Source organism: Triticum aestivum, chromosome 2B (genome assembly GCF_018294505.1).
Source record: "Triticum aestivum cultivar Chinese Spring chromosome 2B, IWGSC CS RefSeq v2.1, whole genome shotgun sequence".
NCBI classification, from domain to species: domain Eukaryota; kingdom Viridiplantae; phylum Streptophyta; class Magnoliopsida; order Poales; family Poaceae; genus Triticum; species Triticum aestivum.
In genome coordinates this window covers 551121996-551132320 of record NC_057798.1, presented here as the reverse complement: position 1 = coordinate 551132320, position 10325 = coordinate 551121996, and the positions used below count along the sequence as shown (strand labels likewise).

The 10325-nt window shown below is 48.6% G+C and overlaps 1 protein-coding gene across 8 annotated transcripts; it reads left to right on the top strand.

The window, feature by feature from the left end:
* Positions 1 to 3057: 3057 nt before the first annotated feature.
* On the top strand, positions 3058 to 8989 carry LOC123045972 (uncharacterized). 8 transcript variants are annotated; one of them, XM_044469233.1, is made up of 6 exons: positions 3058 to 3213; positions 4840 to 4984; positions 5507 to 5583; positions 5741 to 7537; positions 7668 to 7860; positions 7950 to 8989. In XM_044469233.1, exons 2-6 carry the CDS (start codon positions 4876 to 4878, stop codon positions 8645 to 8647), a joined length of 2874 nt encoding a protein of 957 aa, XP_044325168.1. In that variant the 5' UTR covers positions 3058 to 3213; positions 4840 to 4875; the 3' UTR covers positions 8648 to 8989. The 8 variants fall into 8 exon arrangements, with proteins under 8 accessions (XP_044325168.1, XP_044325167.1, XP_044325166.1 ...); XM_044469232.1 differs by having other exon boundaries at positions 3058 to 3341; positions 4849 to 4984; XM_044469231.1 differs by having other exon boundaries at positions 3059 to 3341.
* The last annotated feature ends 1336 nt before the right edge of the window (positions 8990 to 10325 follow it).

The following is a 10325-nucleotide window of genomic DNA, read 5'->3' as shown; positions in this document are numbered from 1 at the left end:
GTCCCCTCCTGGTCCAGCTAGGGCTGGCTAGGGATGTCGGTGTGGGCGCCTTCATCATTAATGGGTCATGATTCGGTTGCTGATGTCAGGCCAGGAGTGAAAGGAAGTGTTCTTTTGCTCTTGTTTCAGTGGCTGATGAGTTGCAATGTGGGCGGTGGACGGAGTATTGATGTCTTGGAAGTCAGGGTGGCAGACCTATGTGGCAGGCTATGCCTTAGCTCTCCGACAAGCAGTGTTGCGGTGGTGTTGACTGCGTTCTTTGATCACGTGGATGACGAGGGGCGTAGTAGGGGAGATCCTAGCAAAACAGTTGTCTTCGATGGCGGTCCTTCCTTGATCTAGATATGCAGCTCATGTTCATCGTGGTTGCCCCCCCCCCCTTCCGAGACCATGGTGGCTTGGATCCCTTTGGCGAGGTGTGTGGGAGGTGCCGAGAGAAAGCTCCACGCCATGTCCCCAGTCAATTAAAGAAAATCTAGCAATGTTGTAGAACCAGTCAATCTTCAAAATAACTTCTATCATGGCAAATAGAAGAAAAAATATCGTTCTAATAGAGTCGCTATATCAAACTTTGTCGGAGCTAAATTTGGTAGATCCCTGGTAGGCTATCCTAGCTAGGTGACTTGACACGATGGTAACATGAGGCAAGGTTTACCTAGGTTTAGACTCTCCAGAGAAGATAATTCCATACGCCATGCTTGTGTTTTATTACATTGGAGTGTGTACAAAGTACAATTAAAGAACTAAGGGATTGAATATCTCTATGATGAGCCCGACCCCTGGCTTATATATCATACCTGGACCCTAGGGTTTACACAACTGGATCACCTACATTGGTGGAGGCAGAGTCCTCCACTACTTCATTATCCTCCGATTGTGCTCCAGGTCTTCCAGAATCTTCTCGTAATCCATTGTAGGCCTCTTAAAGTAGCCCATAATGGAATCCGCCTAGGAGGTCACAGCCCGGCCACCAGGCCGAGAACCGACGCGGCGAGGACCACCTTGGTTAGGACGCCAACAATAGCCCATGAACCGGTCTTCAAGCATGTTTGCACGTCGGGTCATCCAAGCTTGTGTACGTCATCTTCGGCCGTTGGCTTGAAATTGGTTCAACAGAATGTCGTCGCGCAGCTGGCCTCATGTCGAGTTGCTCCTGAGGTGATGCAGATCACCTCGGTTTTGAAAATGTGTAATGCGCCGACTAACCAGCGAAAAAAAAGGATTTCCACCCACGTCATGTCCCATCAACACTTTGATTTTCGCGCAAGTCTTAGCATTGACGCTTTGATTCCCTACGTAATTAATGCCGTTGTTGGGGGGGGGGGGGGTACAAGAGGATTATGCACCACGCAGTGGGGATAGCCTGCACCATCCCATTTCCCTTACCCCGTATATTAGGGTAGAGATGGAATGGTAGAGAACTTTACGCCACTTTCTCTGCTTGCCCTCTTCTTCCTTGCGCCTTAGCTGCCAATCGCTCTTGCACTCCTCGGTCGCAAACCACTGAGCTCCACCACCAAAGATCCATGGCCAAAAATCGCCGCATAAGGAGGCCAACCGGCTATCGAACGCCGGCAAGGTCCTCACCTCGAAGCCGACAAAGGAGAAAGTCGCTTTCCTGACCAAGGGGAAGTGGAAGCCTTCCACTGTCGTGCAGGCGGAGCTGGACCGACTCTCTAGGCAATTTAGTTGGATTGTAATATTTACAAATTGGAACTATTGTGGCATTCAAATGTTTTCAATCTTCTACGATTTAATATGTTTGTTATTTTGAGCTTTGCAGACTTATAAAAATACAATAAAATTGGATGGCTAGCTCCCGCATCACTGTCCGTAGACTGGTCTGAACCGATCCGTGGACGGATACCGTGTCCATTTCGAAGGCAGTGTTGGAGATGCCCTTAATAAAAAAAAATTGCATGGTAATACGTGTCTCATTCATATCATAAAGAACAAAGTACAAGTCACGTAAAGACCGACATGACAAAACTGAAAAGATAGCAGAATATCTCTAAGCTTAACACCAACGGCCGTCACCTGCCTTCGGCATCACCACAGTAGCCACCGAAGAAAAGAATGACGAATCACCTTCTCACCCGAGCTCGACGCGGCTCCATCGCTGATATGCAGCTTTGTGGACCTCCAAGGTGGCTCACCAAAAGTGAAGCCCTTACCGTTGAATGAATCAGGCCGGGGCAACACCCCGGACACGCCATCGAACTCCAGATCTAACACCCCACCATGACTAAAATGCCGAAGGAGGAAACCATATCTGCCATCCACGAACGACGAGCCCAGCACATGCTCCGTCTTCCAGATGTCGTCGATGCAGACCACAATCTGCATCCGCTTCTGGACTACCTCCCAAGCTCCGCGCCGACGCTGGAGCAAACGCCGTCGCAACGGCGGAGCCCGAGGACACAGGTCCACCACGAGGATGCCGCCGCCGCCACGCCATCCTTACTTGAACAGACTGGTTTCCAAATCCATCCCCAACCATAGGACCGATGGCCTCGTTAGGAAAGGATCCGAAGAATCTTTATTCAGCGTTGTCATCGTCGCCGCCGAAGCAAAGACGATGAACAACCTAAAAACCTAGACTACGAGAGAGTAAAAACGATCCACACGCGTGGATCTGGCGACCCCCCTCACCACCGACGACCGAGGTCGCCGGCGGAGGGAAGTCGCCGGAGAGCGGCGTTGGAAGACCGGCTTCCCCTGGCGGCGGTTAGGGTTCCAGCCGCGAGGGACAAGAGGAAAACAGGGACGAGATCGATCCTAGATGCCCTTAATAATTCAAAAGGTTGAAACAACACCTTCTACAAACAGAAATGCAGGTAGTACAGCAGCTACGGCCAATAAATGCACTCGTACCACATCTACGGCACGACGATTGCAACGTACCACCATGGTGGCCGACGATACAAGAAACCACAATAAATTTCTACGCACGACACATTCGGATCACGCAGCGTCCCGGAATCCATGCCACGCTCCGTATGTTCCTTGTCATTCGCAGCCACTCCACGTCCACGATCCGCGTCCCTCGCTCATCATCACCGCCTTTTCTCCATTCCACGCGACGCACGCACGCACGCACGCAACGCAACCCACCCCCACGACACGAGCGCCGCGGGTAGGATATCCGACGCGAAAGGGAGAGGAGAGCAAGAACACAACAAAGCAACAGTTCACGGGGCAGAAGGGAGCTAGGTGAATTCCGCCAACCTCTTCTCCCTCCCGTCCCATTCGCCGCTCCCACTGCACACTGCGCAGCAGTGGCACCAGCTCGCTGTTCCGCCCACCGCCGCCGGCCAATGCTCGCCGCCGCTCCCCCGTAGGTGCGCCCTCCCCCATCCCCGCCCTCCCTCCTCCTCCTCCGGAACGCGCGAGATGAGCGGGATTCTATCCTTTTCGCCGAGGATTTCTCGCGTTTCCGTTGGTGGCGCATTTTTTCTTCTTCCTTATCCGGTTTTGTGTTCATCTTCCTCCGCGGCGGAACTCGGCCATGGGGCGCCGGATGCGCGGCGGCATTCGATTCAGGCCGTCGTGTTCTTCTCAGGCGAGGAGTTTGTTTGCGGTTTTATTAGGTTTCGTCAGGGAATTTCGGGCCCGGCGGGCGTGCGGCCGTGCGCAGGAGGGAGGGAATGTGGAGATCCGAGCCCGATTTATGATCCCCGGAACCAGAAATTGGCCATCGATGCTGGCGTAAAGGCGCCCGCTTTTCACCCCCAGTTCCTCCCGTCCCTTTCCGCTCCCGCGCCCGAGAATTTATTGCTCCGACGCGCGCCTGTCCCTGCCAGATTCCCTGCCCTGGCCTGCGTACCCGGCCTCCGGAGCTCTCGATTCCCGGATTAAACCGGGGAACTCAGCCGCATTCCGCGTGGAAAGCTCCGAGTTCTTGGTGTTTCTCCTCCTCTCCCCTCCGGAGAAGACTGCAGAGTGAGGACAGCTCCCCCTTTTCCTTTTGCTTTGCGCCTTCAGGGCTCGTTCCTCTGCTCCTCAGTTTTCTAAATCCCCTACGTTACCTCTCCTTCATCCACCACAGTTTTTGTTAGACACATTTTGAACTCGACAGCTCGAGTTTTTAACTTCTCAACATCCCATGAAGTGTGCAAGCAAAGCCGATCTCCTTTCCACCTTCTCTCTCTCATGTGAGCTGTGATTCCCCGAGCCCGTGCCTGCTAAATCATCTCTCATCTGACGACGGCAAAAGCGCAGCCTTAAAAAGCCTCTCTCGCCGCCTGCAAAGATTCCTTTGGATGGTAATCATGGCCATGAGTTGCTAAACCCGATCCAATGCACTCTGCATCATGTTACCCCCTGTTGGCTGCTGCTACACCTCCACTTTTCCAACTTGCCCCTCCTCTCCTGTTCCTGTCGCCAGGCACAGTCGTTTATCGTTTCGTTCGACGCGCCATTTTGCCATCTTCTCTCGGTTTTAAACAAGAACAGGGCCGTCGACTGTGCTCTCCTTGCGCCCGTCTGGCCTACCAACGCCTGCGAAAAACCCAGCCTTAGCCATGTGTGTGTCCAAGTTTTCCTGTGAGGACAGCATCGCGCTACAGTAATACCACCAGGCCTCCTCTTTAAGCCTCCCTCTTTATGTCCCGTAGGTTCAAATTTGAAGGCTTCAAATGCCACTTAAGAGCCTCCCAAGACGCTCCGCTCTGCGTCATTGCTTGCCCTGCTGGCTGTTTGTACCGGCGGCGGCTTATAACGCTCTTGTTATTTAGTTAGCTTGATTGGGTGGCCTTGCGGATCTCAGGTACAATCATGTGGCTGGTGATGTTTCATGTCCTCTGCGTCGTTTTGCTTAACTTCTTTGCCGTGACACAGTTTTTTCAGGAATCCTATATCTTCGCTGATGTTGTAATGCTTGGAGGAAGTGTTTTTAGTGAGAACAAGGCGATGATCAACTTGTTCGAGCTGAGTACGGGGATGGCCAGCACGAAGACACTCTCTGACAGAGCTCACAGAGAAGGTACGTAAATTGCTCTTTATGTTTATTTTTTGCAATGTTGTTGATCTGCAAGGCTTTTGTATTCGGTAATGCGTATTCAGTTGCAGCTGCTTCATTTTACTTGAGATAAATGCTGCTGTTCTACAGTATATATGGTACTACTTGGTGGTGGGTGGGGTGTAGCATTTTGTACATTTCTGCCTTTGGTTCTAATATTTTGGACATTTGCTGGCACAAATGTTGCCAATTTCCTCTCTCGTGTGGGGGACTAGATGGTGTTGGCATTGTATGGGAAATGATTCCTTTCCACAATGTAGACATTTTCCCTTTGGATGATGACATGTTTTGCTTGTCTTTTCCTTTGGATGTTTTTCGCTCCATAGATTTGAAATAGCAAACAGTACTGTTTCTATTTCTTTGCAACACGCTGGTCTAAATATTGAAGTTGACTGTGTTCTTTTTGTGTTAGCTTGTTTTGTCTGGCATGTAGGTTGTTTTTGTGTCATTGTCAAACTATTTATTTGGTTTAGCTTGACCTTTCAGATTCTCCAGTTCGTAGAGGCCCGACAGATATCAAGAGAACCGTTGATCCTGCTAAAGTTTGTATAGAGGATAAACTGGTGAGTGCCATGTCATGTTTCAGTTTGTCATAGGTGCACTGCCTAACTTATCCTGGTCAAAATTTCTTGTAAATATACGGCAGCAAAGAAACTACTATTTTTTTTTGGCAAGTGAGATTTTTCTGTCTTCTTTGTTCTAATACAAATTTCCCTGCAGGAGACAAGTACTAGGAGTTCTTTAAGCAGCAAATCAGATGCATCACCCATGAAGAAGCTACTAGCAAACGAGATAGCCAAAGAAGTGGAATCAAAGAGGAAACCACCAAGTGTTGTTGCCAGGTTGATGGGGCTTGAAGATGATCTACCTGCTCAAGAACAGGCATTACATTCTGCCAAAAGTAATTTGAGGAGAAGTCATTCACATGATAAGTATGCAGCAACAAAGAAGGCCCTGCAGCAGCAAGAGCAGCGCCTCTACAACAAAACAACACGGGGCAACCACATAGGCCCCAAGGAAACAGTAGAATTTAAGGATGTGCACGCAGTCTGCGAAGAACCACTAACAACACATCAACTTCAGGATCAAACTTCTTTAGGAGGGAGATCTTCACAAAACAAGAGAGACAAAAGGATAGAAGTTGTTCGACAAAAGTTCATACAAGCAAAACGCCTTGCCACAGATGAAAATTTCCTTCATTCAAAGGAGTTTCAAGAAGCCCTCGAGGTTCTAAGTTCAAACAAGGATCTGTTTCTGAAGTTCCTTGAAGAACCAAGCTCTGTTTTCTCGAACCCGCTCTATGGACAACACACAATGCCTGCACCACCTCAGACAAAGTGCATTACTGTCTTGAAACCATTTAAATCTGCTGAGAATAAAGGGGCAAGAGAAAGCAGAACACACCGAGTTGATGAAGAAAATGACTTTGTAATGGGAAAGTCTCACAAGAGATCTCATTCAGCAGAAGATACCTTCTCGAAGCCAAACAGGATAGTGGTCCTAAAGCCAAGTCCTGGGAAGCCTAACAGAGCACATGCCAGGCTAACTCCCAGATCATCTCCATTTGAACCGATTCAGCGGACAGCCTTTCTTGGTGATTTACAAGATGGTACATCCACCCTAGGATGTACAGAAGTATCGGGTGCTTCGGTTCAATACCTGCCAGAAGATCGGCGGCGGCGGGATGAGTCTCTACTATCCTCTGTATACTCAAATGGGTATAATGGAGATGAGAGCTCTTTAAGCAGGTCGGAAGGTGATAACATTGATGATGGTGGTAGCTTAAGTGACTCGGAGGTAGTCAGTCCAGTGTCGCGTCATTCATGGGATTATATCAAAAGATATAGCAGTACTTACTCATCTTCAACTCATAGCAGGGCATCTCATTCACATTCAGCTGAGTCATCTGTGATCAAAGAAGCCAAAAGGCGACTTTCAGAGAGATGGACAATGGTAGCATGTGATGAGATCAGTCAAGAAGTAAAGTTGCCAAGGACCTCAAGAACTCTGGGTGACATGCTCTCCATCAGAGAAACTGAGAAAGAGGAAACTGTTGCTGTAATAAACTCCGCTTCAAGTAGCCGGTCGTGTGGCACAAAAAATGAGTTGGCCATGCAAGCTAGTTCCGTATCTACATTAAGTGAGGATGAAACCAGGGAGAGCTCTCCAAGAAATTTAGCGAGATCAAAATCTCTCCCGGTGTCAGCAGCAATGTTTGATAACATGGTGGTGTCTGCAAATTCTCAAGGCTGTGAAACACCGAAGGTGGATGCAAGGCAAGGTAAAGGAAAGTTATCATTCAAGGGGAAAGTATCAAGTTTTTTCTTCCCTAGAAGTAAAAGGCTGGCAGAAGAGAAAACCACCCTCCCTTCTGATAGCTTTGGTGAGAAGGTTCAAGTCACTTTTCTTGACGACAAGCGATCAGAGACCAATAGTGACCTTCAATTTGATGAGCAAATAGCATTTTGCAATGACAAAGCTGACAATTCCACCATACCAACAAATTGTTCTTTAAATGTAAGCATTAATCTCAAATTATTTCGTTTATGCCTTACTATTTGCTTGTGTTGTCTATGGCCATGAGTATGGGGCTTTTGATGCAAAAGAATATTGTTGTGTTTACTCACAATCACTTTTTGACATGTAGCAGGATGTTGGCTCCATGGAAGCACATGTATCTACTGACTGCCCAAGTGGATATAATGATGAACTAAGATCAAACGCTGGCCTAAAATCGATGCGCGATCAGCCTAGTCCTACTTCAGTTCCGGATGCATCACTTGAAGATAGCAACACTAATGAACCTGAATCATCAAGAAGTACCAGTGCCTGCAATGAGAGTAAGTTTTTCCCTTTTTTTCTTCTAATTGTTGAGCCTGTCGTTTCCTGTTGGTATACATACTAAGTATGAGTTCTTATTACATTACAGGAGTTGCCTTACGATCTCGTGCAATTGAGTCTGTTCCCCGCTCGTTATCATGGGAGGAAACATACTCACATTCGCCATTACACACGCATCATCTGAATTCCTCAAATGCAGAGGATAATGAATCAGAATGTTATGCCCTTGTAAAGAAGATACTATCATCTGCTGGATTAGGCAACCTACAAGTGAGTATGGTTTTCACAGGTTGGCATTCGGCTGATTGCCCTCTTGATCCCGCACTGTGTGACAAGTTCTTGGACCGCAAAGAGGAGGCTGCTAAATCTAGGGAGCGTAGGTCGAACCAAAAGCTTCTCTTTGATTGTGTAAACATGGCATTGGTTGAGACTGGCCAGGAAGCCTTGATAAGAACCTACCCATGGAGTAAAGCATGCCTCGGAGCACGGAGCGAGGCATTGTCACAAGATATAGGGGAAGAAGTATGGAGCCATGTAAGGGATTGGCTCTACGGGGCGGAGAGGCTCGTGGCTAACGAGTATGGTGATGCTGCAACGATGTTGGAAAGAATCGTGCACCAAGAGGTGGAAGGAGGAGGCTGGATGAAATCAGTGAGGTCGGAACCGGATGAGATGACGAAACAGATTGCAGATGGTCTGTTGGTGGAGCTAGTCGGAGAAGCCATGGCGGATCTCACAGTTTGTTTTCCACAGCAAGATCTCGCAATGCCAATGTCAAATCTGTAGGAAGCAAATGCTCTGTGTGTGACGCTGTTATCATAGGAGAAGTGGTCTTAAATTATTTGTTGTGCTGAGAGAAACCTTCAGCATCTTCATACTACTAGCTTGTAACCCAAGTCCACGTAGTAGTTGCTTCTGCATATACCTGTAGCGCGCCACACATTGTACTACAGCTATTTTGGTCAAACCATGTCAATTGTGCAGCTCTGAGCGAGTCCTGTGGGGCAACTAGTTTTTCCTTTTAACTGTCACAGTAGTAGCATATTGTACTGTCACCAGCTCCAGCAGCATGTGGTTTCAGTATACTCTAACTCTCTGTTAAAAGGAAAGGAATTTTTTTGCAAGACCCATGCATGTGTGTTTGACTTAACAAAGCACTGCTCCCTAAGTAGTATATGTGTATATATTAGCAGGTCAGGGATTGCAATATAATACTCCTAGATGCATGGGTCAGTTAGCACCCTGTTGTGCTGTCTTGAGCTTTTTGTCAATCTGTACGGATTACGAGCGGGATTAATTAATGGAGCAACCCAACCTAGGATGAATCATTTTGGTGCGCAAGATATGACAGCACGGGCCAAGACAAGGCCACGCACGACTAATGAGTCCTTTTTGTCGGCCCCGCACATTCTTCGGGTCTGAGATTTCCTACCCTGGATTGGATAGGATGCTTTTGTTATATCAAGGTGTAGTAGTATTTGTTTAGGCAAAGCGCTGGGGCAGATGTTTCTCTTGACTCTGTAGTCTAACCTGGTGCATGGTTTGGTGTGTATGTGTTTGACTGTAACCAGCTGTTCACCAGCTTTACCTTGGTACTACTCCTGCTAATGTTTTCAGAGGACTGGTAGATCCTTGGGTCGTTTTTCCATGCAAAAAAAAAAAAAATCCTTGGGTCGTTTTTTCACATATGAACTCTGCATTTGGTTATCCTCTTGTGAGACTAGAAGCACGCATGTTCGTTCATACTGACCCAGCTCACGCCACCAAAATCAAATCCACGCAGTGGCTGTGATCGGCTGTGGTTTAGTGGATTTTCAGACGACGATGCTCACGGTGCATCCCTTTTTTCCTTGCGGTAAAAAAGGCGCAAGAATATTGGGCTGGAGGGGCCGCGCGGTAGGCCTCCCGCGAGCGACATCTTCGCGTCCTTGGCAGTTGCCATAACGACGCCAGCACAAAACAGTGCAAAACTGGCACGCCCTCAGTTGATGCCCTTTTGCCTGTGCTGGGCCTCTCGTGCCATCAGCAACTGGCCACACGGACGCTGGTGCGACCACTGTTCCCTGTTGCACAAGGACCACTGTTGCGGCGTCGCGATAAACCAGGCCAACTCCACCGTGCGGCCTCATCCTGTCCGGCCCCGTCCGTTTAGAGTAGAACGGACGAATAGCCGGCCCAACGCGCGGCCCCAAACGGACAAATGTCCGGAATCCGTTCGTTTTCGACCCATCACCGGTCCAAACTTGCGTCGAGTTTGCGGTGAAACGGGGAAAATCCTAATTGCCGCTCGTTGCGGCAAGCTGTCGAAGCTTCGCACAGGGAGGTGCGAGCGAGCGAACGAGTGGGCCGTCCCGTTTTAGCGTTACAGCAGACTCGGTTTTGGGAACCTTCTATGATGTTTTCAGCAGGTTTTTTCGTCTGAACTGGCTTTTTCTTTTTCGTTTTTCTTTTTCTATTTATCTTC